Raw genomic sequence first — 26359 nt, 5'->3', positions numbered from 1 at the left:
AAAAATCTTCAGGAAACTTCAAGTGAAAGTAAGCCTTACATTTTAATTGTTTCACTGAATATTTTTTATACTCTTTTAGTGATTCAATTCCAGTAATTTAAGGGGTTTGAGCAGGGTACTGATAGTACTATATTTAAAATACCAATAACTGCTTTAAGCAGAGTAATAACAAAATATGGTCTGATTTTCTAAATAATTACCTGCAAAAGATACCTAGACCAAGATTCCAGAGAATGCCCTATTTATAGTTCTGTGTTTATGAGAAAATATCCTCATATACAACTAATTTTTTGCTTAACACCCAGCCTAAACAGAACTAATTATGAACATAAACTGAGGGATATTTGCATTACAATGTTATCAATATACTATATTTAATTAATATGCTTAATTATTAATTCTATAATAAAGTCAATTAAAACAGCATTATCAGAAATGAGCACTTTAGAAAAAGTATAAATATGAGAGATGATTATTTTGATTTATATCACTCTCTTTATAAAATATAACTTGAACACATCTACAGAAATCTAAAATGATTTTGGGGGGATTTTTGATTTTTATTCTCAGTCAATTTCAGTTAATTTTTTCTCTTCTCAATATTATTAAAACAAAAATCATGAAAACAGTCTTACACAGCTTTCTCAGGTGAGAGTGTCTTACAAGAAAATGTTATACCACATTTTAGATACCAATTGACTATTAATATCAACACCTCAGATTATCAACAATTATTTACTCTTTAATTTTTCTCCACAATTGTTTAATTAGCGTTCAAATAAGAATAATATTCTTACCTATGCTGCTTTCAAAAATTAAATATTTAATTTAATTGGCTCTGATGCAATTCACAGTAATAATTAGAGTTTGGATTTTTATGTATTATCATATTCATTTTCCGTTTACATAAAGGCATGAAACTTAGTGTGTCCATGTTACATGGTCTGAGGACCTTAAAGAAGCGTGCTTGTAATTTCGTATTTCATCATATTTTACACATTAGGTCATAATTTCAGAAAAAAATCATATTTAATAGCATATTTTATACTTGTCGACATAAAGTTTTCATATTTCGTCTTATGATAATCAACAAATTATTTATCAAATTGATTTAAAATATATTTCTAAAAAAAACGTGGGAATTTAATCATTTCATATTCCAGTGTGGGCGGGCACGAGCGGCTAAATCAAAAAGTTGTTTTGTTTGGCTCTTAAGTCACTCACAACCACACTTTAGTGTAATCTTAGCTATAATTTAAAACTTTACAGTAGGTTCGCCTTATACCGAGTTCAACGAATTATTCATTCAACTTATTTTATACAGTAGAAACTTCAGCTGTTGGCGAAATGAAGCCAAAATTGAGCTTTTTAAAAAATGGATTTCTTCTGTGGTTAAAGAAGAGTCTAAAGGCACATACCAAATGGATGGAAAAATAATATATTGCAATGTGTGCAATAAAGACAGTGCCTCCGTAGCCAGGTGGGCAGGAGCAGCAGTGCGTAGCACGTGCTTCTTGATCTAGACCGGGGTTCGAGCCCGTGACCACCAAATACAGAGAATGCGGAAAGGTCAGAGAATGACTACCGCATATCCACAGAGCAATATGGCCTTAGTTGCTAATGCTCTTAAAAACCCAACAACAATAAAGACGTACGTAAATTAATTAATAAATATAATTTTGGTGTAGATACACCATAGATAACTCTTAAAGAACAACTACGATAGTAGTGTGAAAGGCATCATTTCGTCTGTATCTCATATTGTGCTCTTCCTTTACGAGCTGCCCATGTATCGCACTGCCTCGAATAAGTAACACTTCACTAATAGAGAAGACTATTGTTACTTATTCTCAGTGAGTACCACACCACCCAGATGGCACTGTTTCAAAGCTAGATGCCTTTTCATCAGTGGGTGGTGGTAAGAAAAGTAAGCTCTTGGTGTATCTACACCGATATTATATAGAATCTTAAACTCTTAAATATTATGCCTCGTTGCATTTAGTTTATTTAAGTAAATTAATTAATTACCTGGTAATAGATATATCATAATTTTTATTTTTGGATGCTTCAGGGGCTCACATCTGGTGAGTATGGGCTTGGCACACCCAGAGTCCTGAGCTGGATATCATCATTCTTCTCTTTCTTGTGATTTCTTGTAGAATAGATGTTCAGAAATTTGCCTTTCGCCAGCGGGTGGTTAATTGCTGGAACCAACGTCCATCTGTCATTGTGGAAGTTGATAGGTTGAATAAATTTAAGGAGGAACTGGACAGGCATTTGGAGGAAATGGTGTAATTTTTTTTTTTTTTGGCTGATGCTGCATAAGCTCATACATTTGCTTTCTTGCATCACATGCGACTACTACTACTACTACTATTCCCTTTTACTTCTCTCTCTCTCTCTCAGGGTAACACCCCAGGGGCTCACATCTGGTGAGTATGGGCTTGGCATACCCAGGGTTCTGAGCTGGATATCTTCATTCTTCACTTTCTTGGTGATTCCCTTCTACTTTTGATCTCTCTCTCTCTCTCTCAGGGTAACTTGGGAACTTTTTTTTTTTTTGATGATGCAACATAAGCCTCAGGCTTCCTTGCACCATATAGCTGCTAATAATAATAATAATAATATGAACATTCCAAATTTAATGCTCATGCATAATATGCATGACTTGTACTTAAGTTGGTAAAGTACTTAGCAACTTAAGTGTTAGTAACCTAGTACCTTAGCCTATATATTTTGGTTTTTGTATGTTTAAAAAATATATATTTTAATGTTTATATTTCAAAAAAAATAAATAAAAAATCTTGCAAATTGCGATATTTTCATTATATTACTTGTTAGAAATTTGTATAACAAGTCGTTGTACAACTTTAAAAGAATAAAAAAAAGAAAATATTATCATTTACGGTATGTAAAGGTAAATTATCTAGTCACATTTGGTTAAATTTAATGACATATTTTCATCATGTTTAAACATTTTTAAGGTCATAAAAATCCAACCCTAGTAATAATTATGTACACGCTTCTTCAAGCGCATACAGAAGTACGTGAAGAAGCGTTTTTATGTGACTTAAAAAACAGCACACTATCAGTCAATTTATAAAACTGAAAAAAATTTATGAATCACAAATCCATACATGTGATTCCAAGAAAAATGTGGGTAACTACAGTTCCATAGTTACCCACTTTGCTCTTGGAACCACAAGTAAAATCATGGAGGTTATGATTAAGAATGCAATAGAGGATTATCTAGAGAAAAATTATGTACTCAAGAATTAACTAACCTCAAACTATTATGGTGTCAATCATAAGCTGAATGCAAGAAATAACTGTCATTGTTTAACTCTTTCATATTCATATAAAATGTCATATTCATTTTTAATGATAATCCCAAAATTGAAAGGCATTAAAACCTATAGTACTTTAATATTGTGTGTGGATTACTAAAAACAGAGATACTTTTAGACAATGGAGTTTAATTTCTATACATTATGAATTTCAGGGAAAAAAAGTGAAAGAAGGGTGTACTGAAATAACAAATGAGGAAAATCTGGCTTTGTGAGTCTGAAGTTGGACTTTTCTTTTTTTATTTATTAAATCAGGCAGTCCCAACCAGCTTTTCTGGCAACCCTGCCACCTATTAACAATACTGTAGAGTTTTCAGACATATCTGTGCACCCAAGCAGGAGTCACACTCTATACTCACATAGCCATGCAACATAATACTGAATTACAGAATACTCACAGAAGCCGTCCATCCAACTGTTGTTCAGATGATGTTCGAATATTGACGTTCCAATGCATCACAAGGAGATGCAGCAAGGAACAACAAGGAACACAAGAGTATGCTGATCGTGAGAAAACACAGATGTGATGTCCCGGTTTGTTTGTTTGTTTGGTTTTTAGGAGCATTAGCAACTAAGGCCATATTGCTCCAGGATATGCGCTAGTCATTCCCTGACCTTCTGCATCCTCCGTATTTGATGGTGATGGGCTCGGACCCCGGTCTAATCAAGAAGCATGTGCTATGCACTGCTGCTCCTTCCCACCTGGTGATGTCCCAGTACGACTGAGAAGATAGGAGCCCACTGTGCCACAAGGAGACACAGAGGTAAGAGTGATCATGCACCACAAGGATGACCATTCAGTAGTAGGAAGTAATGCACCAGTAGGATATGCATCCCATTGGCAGCGACTATGAATCATGTAGGGAAATTCAGGTCATATGCACCATTAGGAGATGCACAGCCCATGATGACCATTCAACTCTCAGTAGCTTTAACTTACGTCCATCAGGCAGAGAGCTCCTATATATGTCACACAATTAGTTGATGTTGACAGAGGGGAGAAGGGGAGAAGACATGAGGTCAGATATTTATTCAAGTGCCCTTGAACAGCCAAGACTGTAATACAACCAGATGCATTACTACATTGAGAGCCACTAATCACTATTCCCATAGTAGTACAGTTATGTGGATGTGCCATAGTACCCTCATAAGTGTTGCTCCAACTCTAATAGTACATACTGTCCATTAAAAACCTGGACAGAGAATGCCTGAAAGGCCTTAAAAGTGTCCTTAACGGCTTTGAGCTGTTCATCACATCCAGGTTCTAAGACTGGCAAAGTTGAAATGTCTCCACAAAGTCCTTCCTCATATTCTTGACACACATATAGTATATGTTTCCGTACTCCCACAAAATGCAGTGCATAGGTTGACAGATTACTAAGGCATGCAATTTAGCATAAAAGGCCCCATGGCCTGTTATGAAAAATGTAGTCTGCAAGGTTGGATTAAACTAACGCAGCATCTTCTTACCTTCTTTTGCCACATGTGAAAAAACTTTCAGGTGATATCACTTTTTCGCTATTGCTCCATCAAAATTGCCAAATAACTATCAGAGAATTCCTATTGAACAGCCCTTGTAGATCAACTGCGGTAAGTAGTAGCTGAGCCAACTAATAGTTGAAATTCTGACAGAAACAGTAAGTAGGACTAGAAGATTGCCGGTAGAAATAGACATCACTAGAATTGAAACTGAGACCATATATATTTTTGAAATAAATTAAGGAGTTTTTTTTGGAGGTTTAGATCTTTTCACAGTTTAAGTTTGTTCAATTTAACTTTTCATAATACACTGTTGTAGAAGAGGAAAAAGTTGGGAAGGACACATATGAATCGATAAAATTTAAACATATGAAGTACATATAACATGAATATAGCCAGCTCCTTGAGATAACATAACATGTCCCCAGGAATGCCCACTAATAACCACTCCCTGTATTTTCCTACTCAACCATCCCTTGATCCACTGCCCTAATGCCACACTGCTTCAGTTGATATAGCAGTCTTGTGGAACAGTGACAAAAGCTTTTCTGAAATCAAATATTGTCAAAATTATTTTTTGCATCCAGTTCCTTTGTTACTGCATCATAATATCCAATTAGATTGGTCAGACAGATTGCCCTTTAACAAATCCATGCTGTGATTGCTATATAACTACAGTCCTTCCAGATGGGCCTGCATTACTTCTTTTAAGTGGCTCTGTTATTTGACCTGGAAGAGAAGTTAAGCTAACAAGTTGTAATTACTCACTTCAGCCTCTGATCCCCACTTTGTGAATTGAGGATATATTTGTACATCTCCAGTCCATAGGGCCCTTCCCTGAATCCAAGAATGCTCTCATAATTATGGCTAAAGGTTTGCTTACCTCTTTTGCTGCCTCTTAATATAACTGGGTAGATCCCATCCACTGCAGGTGTCTTATTTGCATTTAGCTTCAACAATTTCTCTTCCACTTTTTATATACCCGATTTTAATATATCCAAAGATATTAACACCATATTCATCATTTGTTCCACTCATTCGTCATTTGAACTACCTATCAGGTAGAACTAATAACTAAAACCTAAGTTGCTATTTCTTCTGATTTAACCAGGAGCCTTTAGTTTCAGCATGCATCGTTCAGGTTTTTGGTGTCATTTCACCAGGTCAAAGAATAGTAAAGAAAAAATAAAATTTCCATTTATTTTTAGGTGAATGTGATATATAGTAATATCACATTCACCTAAAAATGGAATTTGCCTAACAAACAATCTAAAAATGCGCATTTTTAGATTATATGTGGCATACAAAACTATTTACATATTTTTCAGACCATAACTTTCTTCTCTGGAAAATGTCCAAAACCCCAGTGTCTGAAGGTATACTTATGTAGGTACAAGCAGTGATATATATAATTGCTGTCTAGCACAGTGGTCTCCAATCTCCAAAGTTGGGTGTGTGATTATCTCGTGCATCCCTAAGAGTGCGCAAGATAATCCACAATAAATCAGTATTTATTAATTATGAAAACTTTTTAGTTTTTCAAAATGTAATTGAAAATAAAAATTATAAATAAATATTTTTTAATACTTCAATATGCAGCTTTGTTTGATCGTGCCGTCGGTTTCACCCATGTCCGAAACAAAACAGCCACGTGCTCGCTTCAGGCTCAGAGTATATCTTCCATCCTTGTTTAACTTACTGAACAAATGTAAATCAAGCAAACAATCAAACCAATGATTTTATAATGTGATTTTAGATATAATGACTTCCATCTAAATGATTTATAAATAAAAAAATATATATTAAACTTGTATATTTAATTTTTTATTCCAAGGTGCACACTAGTCCTTTTAAGTAAAATAAGGGAGCGTGACCAAAAACGTTTGGAGACCACTGGTCTAGCATATCTGAGTAATGCATACATCATCATGATTCACAAATATTCATTTTTTATTCTCCAGAAAAAATCAACGAAATCCTACTTCCTTCTAGAAACCTCAACTCTGAAAAATCATACTCGTCATTGGTAATGGCAAGTATTTTAAGCAAGTTTTTAAAGTCTATGACAATTAGTTCATTCTACACTAACGTTTTTTTTTTTAGTAAACACATGTGAATTTGTCTTCTAGAAAATGCAAATGCAATAAAATATTTTTTCCCCAAATTGGTCTTCTAAAATCTGGGTGTGTCTTGTGGTCTGGAAATACAGTAACACCTCTGTGTGTACCACATGGCAGAGGTGTTACTGATAAGCACTAATAAGATCCTAAATTGAAAATATGAAATATCTATATATATCAGTTATCATAAAAGAAATTCTTGTAGTATTTTTTCCACTAATATGTAATATTTAACAATTTAATTTTGGATACAAAGTAATCTAAAAAATCTATATTTTTTACATCTAAAAAAAATCTATATTTTTTATGTGAAAAAACTGCAACACCACTTTCAATACCCTTCAAATCAGAGATTTTGAGGAGATGGCAAGTCTAAATAACTCATGTCCCACCTTGAACCATAAAACTATTTTGAATGATCCTTCTGGGCCTTTTAATAGTTGCAGTATAATTATATAATGCAATACCAAATATTTCAAAAAAAGATTTACCTTCTTAATTTGTCAAACCAATGACCATTTTTTGATCCTAAGAGATGTGTGTCAGCTAGAAGCATCCCTTTTAAAGGAGCCATCGCAGTGTTAGAAACATGAGGCCATGAACACTGATATATTACAATATAATATATCAGTACCTAAAAAATATTTTTAAATTTAAGATTAAAAAAATAAAGAAACAGCTATATTTTTTCATTTTCCAAACTATTGCACATTTATATAAAATGTAGGTGTAATATATTTTTTATTCATTAATAAAGATAAATATATAAAGTAAAATTTTAACCTTGAGCTGGTCACACAATATTAATAAGATCCAAGACAATATTTGGCAATTCATGCTTTTCATCTACTCCATCCACACAGCTGAACTCACTCCTAGTAGTTATTTTTGAAAATGTTTTATTCGATTTCTCCACTGGGAATTCAAGAAATCTCTGTTAATTATCACACAATTAACAATGAAGCATCATCTAGAATCAAACTGTTGATGCACACACAATTGAAAATAAAGGTGGCATCAAAAATTGAACAATTCTGAATTATTTTTTTGTTGATTTTTTTCAGATGTAAGCACATGGTATCAATATGATCCTACATGCTAAGAACAATCCATTTCAAGCCTACTGATGAGTTAAATTCATGTAGTATCTTTTACATTTTAAGAGTCTGCTATAGTATGTGCTGTTTCAGAAAATACTTGAATGACACATAATATTATGACAAACTCTACTATTGGGAAATGAGTAGGGAGATGAATCACTGAGGAAGAGATGGGTTAGATAGGTATGTCTGATGCATCCACCAGGAGGGATGACTTCCTCGTGTCTGCTTCCGGAAAATGGAGTTCCATGCTTGTGGCATGGGGTTTTATATGTAACAGTTTGTTATCTGTTTGGGTCTGCCAGATTTCAGTCCACTGATTAATGCACTCCTGCTGCATTATAGATTTAAAACCAAGGATAGAGACCTGTATCAGTGACAGATGGTTTGCTTTTCTGCCTGGTCTGCTGAAATTCATGCAAATGCAGGAATTGCAGCAGAAATGAACTATCTAATTATTTCCCTTAAAGTGGGTCGACTGAGATTTTATTCATTTTAATAGTGAGATAAAAATATTTAGATAGATTAATTTTAAGAGTGAGATAGAAACATTTTCTATAGCACTTAAAAAATGTCTCCATTTATTAGTCTTCTCTCTTCAATTCTTTTTCTTATGATTTGTAGGTTAGACAGATTTCAGATATTGTCCAATACCAAACTGACTGACTGACTGACTGCGTACAGTTTCCCAGTGTAAATTGCATTCAGATTGAAGGAAGACAAAAACTGTGAAGGTAGGCCAAACCACAGCAGCACCTACAAATGTTTTCACATTTGAGCCTTCAGCATAAAACTGAAGAAAATCTGAGTTCACCAATGAATGCTCTACATGGAATTTCCAGATATTCAGGCATGCAAGGAAGTGTTTCCCCAATGACAAAAGTGATTGTCTTCCACAGAGGGTCTACATCTTTTCTGCTTTTAAATACATTATTAGTTCCTGTTAGTTCTGCATCTAAATGTAGAACTTTTTTTTTTTTACTAAAATGTAGCAGAAGTTCATTGGCCTCTACATATAGGCTAGAGACTGCTGAAATTCTGAAAGCCCTTAGCATTATCTTAGGGCATTTCTGAATTGTAATGAGCATTAACAAGAGCTTGTCTAGAAGAATCATATACAGAAGTACCATAATCCCTCCATCACAGCACATTTAAAATAGCACAAGGGGCTTTCAGAACTTTCCCAGTTTGGAGCCTATATGTAAAGGTTAATAAACTTCATCTACATTAAAAAAAAAAAAAAAAAAAAAGCTACTGTTGAACTATGCAGCTAAAATTTGAAGTCTTTCTTCTTATCCCACGTGGACAAATCTTTGTATGGGTCAGCTCCCCGGGTTATAGCAGAGATGACAGGATATTTAGCTACTTCAGGCAGACATTCTTATAGGCTTTATGTGACTTAGAAAGACAAGTTTACTGTAAGTATAAAAGTCCTGGTCCTAGGAACTAGACATTGATATCAGGTGATTTCCATTCTGAGTTCAGGACATTGTTAAGAAATATATGGCAATAGTTTTAATGGATATTTGAAGTCTCTCTCTCTCTCTCTCTCTCTCTCTCTCTCTCTCTCTCTCTCTCTCTCTCTCTCTCTCAGGCCACTTGAATAGAACTCACTCTGAGCAGAAAATCAGGCTTTCCTCAATAATTATCTCCTCATCAGTTTGAAGTCTGCAGCCATGTAATGGTGACTACATTTTAGGGAACAGAAATTCTGCAGATGAGGGGGTCAGCAAAATAAGGTGGGTGCTACAGATATTCAAACCCACACCTGATTGAAAACTCCACTGCCAGAGCAGCCTTATGAGGAGCACTGTTGGCTAGGAAGCAGACACCTTTGAATAGTTTTCTACATCTCTTTAACTTGATAGCCTCTCTTAACTTTCCTAAGAGGTTTTTGTATTACCTCCCAAAAGGCAACAGTGATGCTGTTGCCTTTTGGGAGGTAATCCGTAATCATGATACCCTTACAGTTAATTAATAAGTTAATTATTGTCCACCTAGGTTTCATCTTAAAAAAAACTAGGCTCTTCCCAAAATTGCACTAATGTGTAATTGCCCACAAATATTTTGTTCTACATAGAATAATGTCATTTATTTCCATTTGATTAACAGAAGCCAAATGGACTTTCCATTTGGCTTCTGTTTTCTTCCATTTACTTCAAATCACTTGTAGAACTGTTTTCCAGAATGGAAAATCAAATTTCTTCCTTATAACTGGAAAAATTTATTAAAAAGTGGGCACCTTTCTATCGACACAATAAAATACATGAATAGTGCAATGCATCTATCAGAATCTACTTGATCAACTGTTTTCCTACTTGCTGAATTTTTTTCTTACGAGATTTTAATTTATATTCTGGGTGTGACAGCAACAAACATTCTTTTCTAATCCATTTGATCATTATTTCTGATAAACGTGCAGCTAGAGTAGCTCTTCTTGTAGGTTCATATATCGGTATTATTAAACTCAAAGCTTTATCATCAAAATACTTAAAAGAAATTATTCACTATATTTTTCCCTTCACTATGAAAAACTTTTCAACTTATGCTGGAGTCTGGCAGTACATACTGGTACAGATCGTATGTACTGCTGAATCAGGTGTGAGGCAGACCAATCGGCCCCTCCTACTGCTTCTTTACCTTATCCTTTTGCAAAATGGTACATTAGCATTTCTCCAATCCAAATATGCCATCATAATTAACCTCAATCATTCCATACACTCCCTTGTGCTCTCCCTCAAAACTGCAGAGCATATGCTATCAACTCCGGAAGCTTACTTATTTTATTTCTAATTTTATTTCTAATAAACAATCATCTGTAATTACAACATCACTAATTTCAAATAGCTCAGCTTCACTTGCACAGCCTCTTCTCAGCATAAGGGATCTTTCATCAGTAAAGTTAGGTGCAAAGCACCTGTTCAATTCATCTGCAACATCAGCTGGGTTGTCTAAGACTTTCCCACACCCAGTGCACAAGGGTCCAATCTAATTCACTTTTTCTTCCTTATATTCACATACATAAAAAATTCTTTGTTCCCATTCTTTGCTCTATTAGCCATGCTTTCTCATATGCAGCCTTGGCCACCCTGAATGGAGTGTACTGCGAATCACCAAGATAATCAATACATGAGTTAGAGGAAAAGTAGTATGCTAGCAGATCAGCTTTATCTCTTGCTGAGGTGGCAATAGGACATCCGGTTTTGAAAGAGGTGGGAGTAAAGATGGGCAAAAGTTGTGGTCAATAGCTCTGGCAAGAGACCAGAATGCTCAACTACCATTTGGACAGGAAGAAAGTTTTCTACTCTTAGCCTGTTCAAAATCTAGTTCTGACAGAATCTAAACAAATTTTGACATCAGATTTAAAACAGTAATCCAACCAAAGAAAATAAATCTTGCAGATCATCCCATTTTGAATTCTTGTAATGCAAAACAACAAGAGGTTGACAACGGCTACAAGAGTAGCTGTTGTCAACTTGGTGATGGTCTCTTCTCCATTGGAGAAGAGACCATCACCAAGTTGTGATTGAGATGCCTAGAAGACCATGTACTTGGAAGGGTTGTTTATGAGAAAAATATCAAGTGTGTGGCTAGAATTGCATGGTATTCTGGTAGGTAAATGAATAATCTGTGTGAAGTCATTAGTAATTTAAAACTCCTCAGCATATCAACCAGCTGGGTCTGTGTGACTGAAAAATAGAAGCCAGCTGGAGTTGTGAACATTAAAATCACAAAAGAAAATTACCTTGCTGTTAAGAAAGTTGGACTAGAGAAAGTCAAGTTTCAAAGACAGGATGCCAAAGATTCCAAGTGATTACTGGAGTTGGGAGAATAATAGAGGAAACAAATTAATTTTAAAGAATGGAGTAGAAAAATTTCAAGCCACAGAAGGTCGAAAAGAGGAGTGTGCAAATTACTAAGTCTCTGACAGGGAAAATCAGAGCAGACATGTGTACACATACCACCTGTGAAGCAAAAGGAATTGTACAGCAAATTAGGACAACTGAGATGAGCAGTGGTTGAATCAACCAATTACAAGTATTAAGAAATTAAACTGCTACTAAAACATTTCCACTAGTGAAATCAAAATTAAGCTACCAAATTACCAGAAAGAATTTAAGTTAACTGGAGTACTTTAGAAGAGTTAAGGATTAAGTCTACAAAATACTGCAGAAATTAATTCCAGAAAATTATTGAAATAAAATTTACAAAATTACTAAAATAAGATTTAAAAATTAGAGAAATTAATTTTAAACAAATTTTAAACAAAAATTTTGTCTACCAGACACCCGATTGTTAATCCCCTTCAGTTTAGCTGCTGAAGCCAACTCTTCGACTCTCTACTTCCAAAAGTCTTGTCTGATTGGTCAGATAAAAATGCCTCTTAACAAATCAATGCTGTGAATGCACTCTAACTATATTCCTGACTAGATGGTCTTACATTATTTTCCCTGAACCAGATATCAAATTAAAAGGTACATAATTACTCATGTCACCGTTTGATCCCATTTATGAATTAAAGTACATTTTCACATCTCCAGTCCATATAGAATTCCCCTGAATCCAACAATGTTCTCATAATTATGCCTAAAGGTTTTCTTACCTCTTCTGTCTGCTACCTACCTTAATATAACTGGATAAATCCCATCCAGATGGATGGGATCTATCCCTTTTTTGACTTTTCTTTTTTCATTTGTCTTACTAATTGGTCTTCCACTTTCCTCTCAGTTATCACAAAATCATTTCACTTCTAGAGTTTAATAAACTTCTGGTATCTCCAATCCCTAAAGAATTCATCACATATGAATGCAGATACAAAACAGTTATTCACTTTGTCAGTATCCTGAGCACAATCATAAACAGTTAAAACATTCATATCTATGTGACAATGTAATTCATCCCCTTCTTTCTAACATTTACATAAATAAAGAAATATTTTCTGTTTTCTTTTGCATTCTTTGGTGGAGTCCTCTCATAAACTGCCTTAACTTTACTAATATCTTTCTATTATATTCTATCTATTATAAGTTGCTATATCACCTGATAATTTATATGCATCCATTCAATTTTTATTCTCTGCCATGAGTCTCATCAGTTTATTTGACTTACATTTAGGTTTAAACCTTGAATAGTATATCTCTCAGTTGATATAAAAATGCCTACTAGCTTCTAGAATACTACCTTGAATGCTTTGCATTTTGAATTACCGTTGGTTACATCATCAATTTGTCCTGCTGTAGAGAATTTAAAAAACTGTCTGAGACCAGTGTAGACCCCTTTACTGAAAGATACTGCTCAGGGCATAGGCCTAAATGGATTTCAAATTACATATAGCCCATTTATTTGATTGTTTTGTGAGGGGCTTATCCCCACCTTGCTTTCCAGGGTGCTGCATGTTCCACCAGAAGCAATGAAAGAATCACTATTCTTGCACCACTCCTATTTAAGTGTCACATCTCTGTAAAAACAGTCTCTACTGTTAGCAAGCACAGATCATGCTGAAAAAATTTCTACCCCATGAGCGCCGTGAAGATTAGTTCATATGTTTTGAAGCAAGAGGAACATTATATATTAATAGGAGGACAAAGTCACTAGTGATCATGAAGTGGCAACTACTCTATTCATGGAAAGGATTTTGCTTACATGCAATTCCCTTTGCATGTAAACAAAGAAAAAAAAAAAAAAAGAACTCAAGAAAAAATGTGAGTGCTAATGAAACTCAGCCAGTCTTCCTACGTAACCTCTTGACATGCACAGGTACCATTACGCCTTCATTCAAACTGAGCCAATAGACTACTTGTTGCCCTTGGCAAAATTAATCCTACAATAATTGGGCTCTGACAAGTAAATATGCAATAATCATGCATTGCTGTTAATTTACAACTACTGTTTCTTTTCTATGAATAGCACATAGTAAATTCCCAGTGCAATTAGCAAAAATTATTCAGAAGGGAGAGATATTATGCTAAACTATACAAAACGTTCTCTGTCGGGTCGGCGATGATCGATATATGCTTGCATTTACAATTTCTTATTTGGTTTAAATTCAAACAATTTTCAACTGTTTTTACTTAGTTTAGATTCAAATTACTTTATATATTAGCTTATATATTAGCATATATTGATCATTACAGAGGCGGGGAATTTCTTGTTGTGTTTTGCCTTCAGTTTGGGTGGTTGGCCCCATTTGACGTCATCTGGATTGTGGGTAAACACTGATAATTTTTTTTTTTTTTTTTTTTGGCATTTTCTTTGTTTCCTGCTTAGTATTGTTTGATTGATTTGCCTTCTATATTATTATCTTTAATATTATTAATACCAATAAATATTATTTACAGTTTGTTACAATTATTAACTTTCATTCCTTATTACTCATAAATATGTATATATATATATATATATATTAATTTAAAAAAATATATTTACTTATTTAAAAACAGATAAAATTACTGGTCAGGACAGATTAATGTGCTCAATATCACTTATAGTAGGAGACCAGCAGAATTACTTAACAAGTACAGGTCACTGTTGAAAAAAAGCCGTGAATTAGGGTTGAATTTGAAAATGTCTGCAATTCTGCCCAGACACGATAGGAGGGAGTATATGATAAGAGCCCTGTGGATCAATTCAGCCCTGGAAAGATTGTGCAGGCTCAAGGGGGTAGAATTTTTTTCAGCCTGGTCTGTACTTGTTAACAGGAGAGACTGCTTCTACAGGGTTGGGATACACTTAAATAAAAAGGGTGCAAGAATGTTTGCTGATGCTATCGAGGCAGTGTTAGGTGGGTTGGAAAACTGCTAGATTGGGGGGATACAAGGACTAATAGATTAATAGTAGCCACTGGCAGAGGTGAAAGTGATTCTTGCACTGCTTCTATTGGAATGAGCCCCAGCCTGGAAAATAAGATGCAGGATATGTAAGAGACTGCTGGGAATCATTGGGGTACAAGTAAACACATGGGCTGTGTTGGTATTATTTGACTGATTTGCCTTCTATATCATTATCTTTAATATTAATTAATACCAATAAATATTATTTACAGTTTGTTACAATTATTAACTTTCTTTCCTTATTATTCATAAATATATATATATATATATATATATATATATATATTAATTTAAAAAAATATATTTACTTATTTAAAAACAGATAAAATTAGGGTAGCTAAGAAAAAGAACAGGTGCATGTATACTTGCGTGTACACCAATGCTAGGAGTTTAGTAAATAAATTTGATGAATTTGAGGTATTGCTCAAAACATCAAAGGCAGATATTGTGGGGATTTCAGACAAGTGGTGTCACACAGATATAAGGAATGCAGAACTAGAATTTGGGGAGTACAATGTCTACAGAAGGGATAGACAGGATTGGAAGGGAGGTGGGGTTATGCTATTAGTTAAGAAATACATAAAATCCAAGGAAGTGGAGCCAGTCGACATTGTTGGACAGAGCAGTGTCGAGTCAGTTTGGTGTGACATAAGCATTGGGAGATCAAAATTGAGAGTAGGAGTGCGCTATAGGCCTAATAACTCTAATGAGTATAATAAGAAATTGTACAGGGAAATAGAGTGGGCCAGTAAATCAGAGTCTTATAATGGGGGATTTTAATTTCCCAGATATTGACTGGAATTTGGAGGCTGGTCACTCACACACTAGCAAGGCTTTTGTGGATTTATTGGATGATTGTTTTCTACATCAGCATGTTCAGGAGGCAACTAGAGGGAGTAATACTCTTGATTTGATTATAATTAGTGATTCTTCATGCATTAAGAATCTGCAGGTAAATGAACCACTAGGTGGCAGTGATCACAGTGTGCTGAAGTGGGATTTACTCAAAGAGGTAACTACCATTAGGGGTAAAGGGAAGGGTTACTGCTTTCGTAAAGGTGACTACGATGGACTGAGACAGTATTTAAATTCTATACAGTGGAACCAACTGATGATGTTACCAACAGCAAATTCAAAACGGGAAGCATTCAAAGAACTTATCTTGGAAGCTACTAGGCTTTACATACCAACTAAGAAATATTGTTCAAGGTTTAGGCCTAAGTGGATGTCAGATGAACTTATGGACATATGGCAGAGAAGAAAAATGCATGGGATACATACAAATTAACACGTGACACAGAAGCCTATGATAGATATAAGTTGATCTGAAACCAAGTTACAAAGGAGGTTAGGCAGGTGAAGGCAGATTACGAAAAATCTTTGGCAAGGGATGCAAAGAAAAACAGCAAAGAGTTCTTTACTTATGTAAACTCCAGAAAGAAGGGGATGAATCAGATTGGTCCACTTGATATCGATGGGTCAAATGCTGATGATCCTGCTCAGGTAGCTAACAAACTAAATGAATATTTTGCATCAACATTCACACATGAGGAGTTATTCAGCGAGGGGAATGCCAGAGGTGTATTCAACTCTGGTAGTAAGCTAGAGAATCTTGTAATAACTAACAGTAAAGTGGAGGAGAAATTGTTGAAGATAAATACAAGAAAGGCACCTGGGGTGTATGGGATCTATCCAGTTATATTAAAGGAGGCAGCAAAGGAAGTAAGTAAACCCGTAGCCATAATTATGAGAGCATCCTTGGACTCAGGTGAAGTACCCATGAACTGGAGATGTGCAAATGTGACCCCAAATTCACAAAGGAGGATCAAAGGGCAACACAAGTAATTATAGACCTGTTAGTTTAACTTCTGTTCCCGGAAAATTAATGGAGGCACTGGTTAAAGAAGCACTGCAGGATCATCCAGACAAGACTTCAGTTATAGCTCAGACACTGCATGGTTTTGTTAAGGGGAAGTCTTGCCTGACCAATTTGATTGGATACTATGAAGCAGTTACAAAAGAACTGGATGAAGGGAATAACTTTGATATTATATACTTGGATCTTAGAAAGGCTTTTGATACTGTTGCACATGGAGGACTGCTGCACAAATTGGAGCAGTGTGGCATTGGAGGAAAATTGCTGCTATGGATAAAGGGGTGGTTGAGGTGGAGAAGACAGAGAGTGGTAATCAATGGACACTGCTTATCGTGGACTAATGTTATTAGTGGAGTCCCTCAGGGTTCAGTACTGGGTCCATTATTGTTTTCTGTATTTATAAATGATATTGATGATGGTATATCAAGCTTAATGTCCAAGTTTGCAGAAGATACGAAGGTTGGCAGGGTTGTCAAGGACACTACTGACACTATGCTACTGCAACAGGATCTGGAAAGGTTGAGCAGATGGGCTGAGAGGTGGCAAATGAAGTTTAACATTGACAAATGTAAAGTACTACATATGGGAAACAGCAACCCCAGAGCAACGTATCAACTGTGTGGTACTACACTGCCAGTGGTAGGGAATGAAAGGGACCTGGGGGTGGTTGTGCAGGCAGATATGAAGTTTTCTGAGCAGTGCAGACGGGTTGCAAGAGTAGCTCATGGTGTATTGTCGATGATATATAGGAATTTTTCTAGCAGGGATAAGGAGGTGATTATTCCCTTGTATAAGGCAATGGTCAGGCCACACATTGAGTACTGTATACAGGTCTGGAGGCCTCATTTCAAGAAGGATGCAGAGATGCTGGAACGAGTACAGAGAAGGGCAACAAGATTGGTGAATGGAACAAAGGCGTGCTCTTACGAAGAAAGGTTTAAGTTTTGCAAATTACAGTGTCTGGAGACTAGGCACCAGCGAGGTGATATGATAGAGGTGTATAAAGCCTTGAATGGTTTGAGCATGCTCAATGCTGATGGGATTCTTCCTCTAGCTCAGAAAAATCACCTGAGAGGGCATAAATTCATATTGAGGAAAGACAGATGTAGGATAGACGTGGGGAAATTTGCCTTTAGCCAGCGGGTGGTTGGTTGGTGGAACAGACTTCCATCCCTTGTCATGGAGGTTGATAGCCTGAATAAGTTTAGGGCTCAGCTGGACAGGTATTTCGAACGAACAGAAGGGTGAAGTGGAAGTGGTTATTTTTTATTTATTTATTTTTTTTTTTTTTATTATTTTTTATTTTATTTTATTATTATTTTTTTTTTTTGGCTGATGCTGCATAAGCTTGCTTTCTTACATCAAATGCCTCTACTAATGCTAATGCTAATATGGTAGCATTATGGGGGGGGGGGCAAAATGCCCCTAATAGCCAGGGTCAATAACTAAGGACAGATTACTGTGAGGCACTAACTAATGCTACTTGTAAATATAAAGTGAAACTTCAAGGCAGTCAAGAGTATTGCATGGACTGCCATTCCAGTGATATGGAATTAGCATTGGTAGAGGCATATGATGCAAGAAAGCAAGCTTATGCAGCATCAGCCAGAAAAAAAAAAAAACTTCCACTTCACCCCTCCGTTCATTCGAAATACCTGTCCAGCTGAGCCCTAAATTTATTTAGGCTATCAACTTCCACAACAAGGGATGGAAGTCTGTTCCACCAACCAACTACCCACTGGATAAAGGCAAATTTCTGCACATCTATCCTACATCTGTCTTTCCTCAATTTGAATTTATGCCCTCTCAGGTGATTATTCTGAGCAAGAGGCAGAATCCCATCAGCATTGAGCATGCTCAAATCATTCAAGGCTTTATACACCTCTATCAGATCACCTCGCCGGTGCCTAGTCTCCAGACACTGTAATTTGCAAAACTTAAGCCTTTCTTCATAAGAGCAATCCTTTGTTCCATTCACTAACCTTGTTGCTCTTCTCTGTACTCATTCCAGCAGCTCTACATCCTTCTTGAAATGAGGCCTCCAGACCTGTATACAGTACTCAAGGTGTGGCCTGACCATTGCCTTATACAAGGGAATAATCACCTCCTTATCCCTACTAGAAAAATTCCTGTATATCATTGATAAGACACCATGAGCTACTCTTGCAGCCCGTCTGCACTGAATTATAATTCAAAAGCTTACAGGAGTGGTTCAAGGTACAGTTCTGTGTTTATTCTTGCCTAACGTGAAAAAAAATACTACTTGAGAAAAAATCTGGCATTTAAGGCATTGTTGATAACGCAAGTTTGAACAGCTTGAAAAAGCTGTTCAAACTTCTTCGCACAGCTTCTTCAAAATCACCAACAAAAGTCCCACCTTTAGATCCAGAAGATTTGTGCTCACTTCTACCTATATCAATAACTTCAGCCCTTTTAAACACATGAAAGAGGAAAAGGTACTGAAATTAATGAACATTTTTGATTTTTATTTGTTTTCTATTTTTGAAAGCTATTTTCTTGTGCAGTATTTTAATTTTACCTGATATAAATCTACTACATTAACTAATGATTTCTGTATGTTAATATTTATTATTGATAATAATCATAAATATGTATATTATGTATTTAATACATTTGTAATTTAGAACAAAAAAATAAGGTATTGTTATACTTAATACAATTTTCTAAGTTATTTAAGCAAAAATAACTAAAATAACTGGAGCACAGAACATCTTGCTCCAATTATTTTGCTTATCATAATAATGCTGTTCCTATGGAAAAAATGAGTTTCAACATCTGACAAAGAGAAAAATGTGCTATGTTGAATAACGAAGGGCTATCTGTATTCAAGACAGTTTTGATAATGTATAGCAATTTGATGAGAGTTTATATTATAAATTTTGCATCCTCTGAAAGTGCAAGTTGTAGAGGAGACATGAGTCTTAGCAAGCTCTGCGCTCTTTCATAAGTGGCTTTCAAAATATTCCTCCTAATTTCATCACACCATAGGGTATAATTTGTGCAATTACAACTCTTCCATATATCACCCTTTCTGTCAGCCAATGCAATATGTGAATTGGCTCATAAACACATACTAGTAGTAGTAGTGGCATATGATGCAAGAAAGCAAGTGTATGAGCTTATGCAGCAACAGCCAAAAAAAAAAATCACACTATTCCCTCCAAATGCCTGTCCAGTTCCTCCTTAAATTTATTTAACCTATCAACTTCCACAACGACAAATGGAAGTTTGTTCCAGCAATTAACCATCCGCTGGCTAAAGGTAAATTTCCGCACATCTATTCTACATAGTACATAATACAAGCAATATGGCCTCAAGCTCTGTGCATACAATACATATATCACTCTTTGCATATATGCTTAATGTAATTTCTATGGAGTGGATTCCCCCCATCTCTTGTACAAATGATTTATTCAATTATTGCAGTGCATACAATTTTTGATTTTAATTCTTGCAAATTTCACATTACTATCTTATTTCAGCATTTAACTTCCTCTTCTTGGAACTCCATGTGAACAGTAATGGAGTTTAGTACTTTTCAGCAAATGGTAGCATTTTTTTTTTTTCTGCAAAATTATACACATTACTCTTCTCCTTCCTCTTCCACATTTCTCTTTTCGCTTTCATACTTTTCAAGAGTTCTAATGCCACCACAGAAAACATCTTAAATGATCCCAGGGGCTCACATCTGGTGAGTATGGGCTTGTTGGCACACCCAGGGTCCTGAGCTGGATATCATCATTCTTCTCTTTCTTGGTGATCCCTTTCTACATCTCTCTCTCTCTCAAGTAATAGGGAATTTTTTTTTTTTTTTTTGGCTGGTGCAGCATAAGCCTCAGGCTTCCTTGCACCATATGGTTAATAATAATAATAATAATAATAATTTGCAGGCCTTTTGCTCTGTTTTGTCTACAACCCTCACACTCTGTAAGGCACAGCTTAGTAGGGTACAAAACTGTACTGATGAAATGTGCAACCTCTGTTGATGGAAAGTTATTTCATTCCAGTAGTTAATACGCTTTTTTTGAACATCACTCAAATAGAATTTTGCAATATATCACCACCAGATTTTTTTAAGCCCAGTTTAGCCTTCCCTTTGGCATTTGGTATGGCATTTTTAGCACTAATGTTTTTTCCCCCTTATGGATCTTTATTTCAAGGTCTAATTTGTTATACATGAATATCTAGGTTCCATATGTCTTTACCATAGGATTTCTTTTTTTTTTTTTTTTTTTTTTCTCTTATTTTCATTGTTATTCCCCCATTACCACTACACCACCTCTTAATGATTACTTCCAATCTTTATATATCCAGGCTGCTTTCTAGATCTCAATCTTATAGAGCTGTTACAATTAACAGCTCTATCTTAGAGTTACTTCTAGTAACTCTCAACAAAAAGACTACATTTGTACTTACCTGTTAGCTCTACAGTCTTCGTTCTTTAGTTCTTTTTGCATCTTCCATGGCAGTGCAGTGGTTTTGCTACTTGTCACTTATTTGGAAAGACAGAGGGGAACAGAATTTTCCCCACCCCATGAGTTATTCCTGGTTTCTCAGCCTATACAATACACACTTATACAGACATAATACACAAGCATAATATGACCTAAGATGTCAAAGCACAATAAAACCAACAATATCCAATTCGTAAGTACTTCATAACAGATTTTAATTTCATAATGCCATAGTTTCTTAACTCAATGGTAAGATTTTGGGGTTACCGAAATTGCAATAATCCTTTTTTATTCTTTTTCTTTTTGTTCACTAAAGCATAATGTTTCCTACCAGACAAAATCTTTTTTTCTATATCTTTTTATACTGTACTCTTATTACTCCATTTTACAAAGTTTGCAACCTCTGAAAGGGCATGATGCAGAAGCCAAGATGGTAATCCACAATCTTTGTCTCTTTCATATGTGTTTTCAATAGTGTACTATACAATGTTTACAAAATTTAACTGTGACAAAAACACAAGTCTTCTAATAGTTTTAGTGTGAACCAACTACACTAAATGTAGTGTAAACAAACTCAGGACTAAGAGCAAATTATCCCCCAACACCAACATCTTTAGCATTCACATTCAATATGACTTCTAATAAAAAAAAAAGTTCAAGCAATTACCTCACAATAAAAGAGAATCATACAGATGTAAAGTACAAATATCCCCAACTTCTTCCATCTAGTTTGGACTGAGAAATTCATACTGGAAAGTATCTTTCTTTTCAAAGAGCTGCATTTAAAAAAATTTAATTTATTATTTATATTAAACACAAAGCTAGAACTAAAACTAAACAAAAAATACTATATAAAACAATAAATTAATTTCTGTAGTACACAAATTTTCCAGCTTGCCTATTAACACATTCAGTGAACCCATGATTGTTATCTAAGCGAGACATGAACCCAGGCTTATGTCTCATTTAGACAACAATCATGGCACTTTTTAGAGCACCATATGGATAAAGCACAATGAGCAAAAACTTGTGGTTAAGTCTCATTTAGGCTGAAAGAATGGGGGAGAGCATATATGAGCCTTCTTCATAACCATGGTTATATTAGTCGGTCTCTGAAAAGGATCATTGGATTAAAACCTCAGGGTTGCCTTTTTTTTTTATAAAAATCCCAAACATGAGAGATATTAAACCATATAGTACTTAGTAGCCTGCATCAGTTGAAGGTTGACAAGAGGCAGAAAGTTATTTGTTGACAACAGACTTGAACTTCGGTAGATTATAATTTTCAGGAAATATGTATGAAGGAAGGTTGTTCCAGAGAACAGAAGTTCAATGAATAAATGATGAAAAAGAAACATTGGTTCTGTGAGTTTGAAGTTGGACAGTAAAAGAATGTTGACTGGTTGTGGCACGTGTGTGGACTGCTCTGGAAGAGGGAGCAGGAATTATAGAAGAATATTCATAGAAGAGAGAGAGAGAGAGAGAGAGAGAGAGAGAGAGAGTGGAGAGAATCTGTAAGAAATGAGTCATTGATTAACCTAACTGCCCTCTTTTGAATGGAATCTAGAAGCCTGAAAGAGATTTTGGGAACACCGACACAGATGTGGGAACAATATATTGCATAGTAGGGCAAATTTGTGATTTGTACAGAGTGAACAGCAATTTAGAAGAAAAGTATCATCGATACTATTTTTTAGATATAGAGAAAGCAATATTTGTAATGTACTTATGCAAGACAGATTAGAAGTCAGGGTAATCCCCAATAGAGATATATGATCTTGCCTAGAAATCGGAGTGTCATCAAAGATAAGCATAGGAGCAGAAGAATCCTTTTTGCATGAAATAAGTGAAGACTGAATTTAGAAAGATTGAAATCAACTAAGTTACCTTTGCCCCACTGCAGAGTTCCTGGAGATCAGCATTTAAAGAATTGGTAATGGATATCCGAGAAGCTGAAGCTGTTTGTGCAGGGTAAGATTTCTCAAACTGAAGGTGGAATGTGCTATTATCAGCAAAACTATGAATAGGATTTCTGGGAAAGGTTTCAGAGGAAAGGTTTCTAGATTGCTTAAGAGTTGGAAATTAATTAATTTCTCCATTACTTAGAAAAAGTAGAAGCAATTACAATGGGACAATAATTGGATGGGAGGGATTTGTCACCTTTTTTGGAACTGACTAGATATGAGTAAATTCCCAAGCAGAAGGAAAAACACCTTTGGACTGGAATAAGATTGGCAACAAGACTGGTGAGGGGAACAAAGGGGTGCTCTTACTAAGATAGGCTTAGGGTCTACAAATTGCAGCACCTGGAGACTAGGCACATTAGCATTAGTTGAGGCATATGATGCAAGAAAGCAAGCTTATAGACCACAAGCTGAAAAAAAAAAAAAAAAAACCTTCGCATTTCACCCATCCGATCACTCCAAATGTTTGTCTAGTTCAGCCTTAAATTTATTTACACTATCAACATCCACAACAACAGATGGAAGTCTGTGCAAGCAATCAACTACCAGCTGGCTAAATGCAAACATCTGCACATCTATTCTACAACTGTCTTTCCTCAACTTGAATCTATATCCCCTCAGGTTCTTAATCTCAGCAAGTGGAAGTATCCCATCAGCACTGTGCCTGCTCAAACCATTCAAAGCCTTGTACACCTCAATCAGATCACCTAGCAGGTGCCTAGTCTTAAGATGCTGCAACAGATGGAATTTAAGCCTCTCCTGGTAACAGAACCCCTTTGTTCCTCTCACCAATCTTGTTGCCCTTCTCTGTACTCATTCTAGCAAGCAACTCTAGATACTTCCTAAAATGAAGTGTCCAGACCTGTAGGCATTACTCGAGATGTGGCCTGACCATTGCCTTATACAAAAGTATAATCACCTCCTTGTCTCTGCCAGCAAAATTCCTATATATCATTGACAAAACTACATGACCTGCTCTGGCAGCCCGTCTACACTGTCAGAGAACTTCATACCCGACTGCACAATTACGCCCAGGTCTTTTTCATTCTCCATCTCCCTGAGTGTACTACCACACAGTTGGTACATTTCTCTTGGGTTACTGCTACCCATATGTAGTACTTTGCATTTGTCAATATTAAACTTCTTAACTACCTAATCTAACTACCTAACTTTTCTAGATCCTGTTGCAGTAGCATACTATCTTTACTATCATTAACAACCCTCCCAACATTTGTATCATCTGCAAACTTGGACATTAAGTCTGATATACCGTCATCGATATCATTACTATAGACACAAAACAACAATGGGACCAGCACCGAACCCTGGAGGCCTCCACTAATTATCATTATTATTATTAGCCATATGGTACAAGGAAGCCTGAAGCTTATGCTGCACCAGCCAGAAAAAAAAAAATTCCAGAGTTACCCCCCTGTGTGAGAGAGAGAAGTAGAAAGGCATCACCAAGAAAGAGAAGAATGATGATATCCAGCTCAGGACCCTGGGTTTGCCAAGCCCATCCTCACCAGATGTGAGCCCCCGGGGTTAAATAACATTAGTCCACATACAGCAGTGTCCATTTATTACCACTCTCTGCTGTCTCCCAGAGAGTGGTAATAAACCATCCCTTTATCCATTGCAGCTGCAGCAACTTGCCCTTAATGCCAATTTGTACAGTAGTCTTCCATGTGCAACAGCTTTCCTGAAATACAAGCACGATATCAAAATTATTTTTTGCATCCAGTTCATTTGTGACCACATCATAGTATCCAATCAAATTGGACAGACAAGACTTCCCCTTAACAAACCCATGGTGTGTCTCAACTATTACTGCAGTCTTGTCTAGGTGATCCTGCATCACTTCTTTAACCAGTGACTCCATCATTTTCCCAAGAACAGAAGTTAAACTAACAGGTCTATAATTATTTGTGTCACCCTTCAAACTCCCTCTGTGAATTAGGGATACATTTGTACATATCCAATCCATGGGGACCTCCCCTGAATCTAAGGATGCTCACAATTATGATTAAGGGTTTGCTTACTTCCCTTGCTGCCTCCTTCAATATAACTGGATTGATTCCATCTTCCCCAGGTGCCTTTTTTATGTTTAATTTCAACAATTTCTCCTCCACTTTGCACTCCGTTATAATAAAATCATTTAGCTTTCTGTTAGTAGTAGTAGTAGCAGCATGTGATGCAAGAAAGCATGTGTATGAGCTTATATAGCATCAGCCAAAAAAAAAAAAAAAAAAATCACACCATTCCCTCCAAATGCCTGTCCAGTTCCTCCTTAAATTTATTCAACCTATCAACTGCCACAATGACAGATGGAAGTTTGTTCCAGCAATTAACTACTCACTGGGTAAAGGCAAATTTCTGCACATCAATTCTACATCTGTCTTTTCTTAATTTGAATTTATGCCCCCTTAGGTTCGTAATCTGAACAAGTGGAAGGATCCCATCAGAATTCAGCGTGCTCAACCCATTCATGGCCTTATACACCCCAATCAGATCACCGCACAGGTGCCTAGTCTCCAGCCACTGCAATTTGCAGAACTTAAGCCTCTCTTGGTAAGAGGATCCCTTCCTTCCCCTCACTAATCTTGTTGTCCTTCTCTGAACATGCTCAAGTAAATCTACATCCTTCCTAAAATGAGGCCTACAGACCTGTACGCAGTACTCAAGGTGTGGTCTGACCATTGCCTTATACAGAGCGATAATCACCACCTTTTCCCTGCTAGCAAAATTCCTATATACCATTGACAAAACCCCATGACCTGCCCTGGCAGCCTGTCTGCATTGCTCAGAAAACTTCATATCTGTCTGCACAATTACTCCGAGGTCATTAGCATTAGTAGAGGCATATGATGCAAGAAAGCAAGCTTATGCAGCATCAGCCAAAAAAAAAAAAAAAAAACCCTTCCACTTCACCCCTCCATTTGTTTGAAATACCTGTCCAGCTGAGCCTTAAATTTATTAGGCTATCAACTTCCACAACAAGGGATGGAAATCTGTTCCACCAACCAACTACCCGCTGGCTAAAGGCAAATTTCCACACATCTATCCTACATCTGTCTTTCCTCAATTTGAATTTATGCCCTCTCAGGTGATTATCCCATCAGCATTGAGCATGCTCAAACCATTCAGGGTCTTTTTCATTTTCTGCCA

The 26359-nt window shown here is 36.0% G+C and overlaps 1 protein-coding gene across 1 annotated transcript in view; it reads right to left on the bottom strand.

Annotated features, from left to right (window-relative positions):
* Positions 1–26359, bottom strand: part of PGAP5 (Per1-like protein PGAP5) — a 291616-nt gene that overhangs the window by 162375 nt on the left and 102882 nt on the right. Inside the window, exon 2 of the mRNA XM_090382931.1 lies at positions 7438–7580. Within this exon, the coding sequence (XP_090239057.1) occupies positions 7438–7520 (83 nt within the window). The 5' untranslated portion in view covers positions 7521–7580. The remainder of the gene's footprint in view (positions 1–7437; positions 7581–26359) is intronic.

This window comes from Mastigoproctus giganteus, chromosome 10 (assembly GCF_048544385.1).
Source record: "Mastigoproctus giganteus isolate SK-2022 chromosome 10, ASM4854438v1, whole genome shotgun sequence".
NCBI lineage: Eukaryota > Metazoa > Arthropoda > Arachnida > Uropygi > Thelyphonidae > Mastigoproctus > Mastigoproctus giganteus.
The sequence above is the reverse complement of the archived record's forward strand: the minus strand, read 5'-3'. Positions and strand labels throughout refer to the sequence as shown.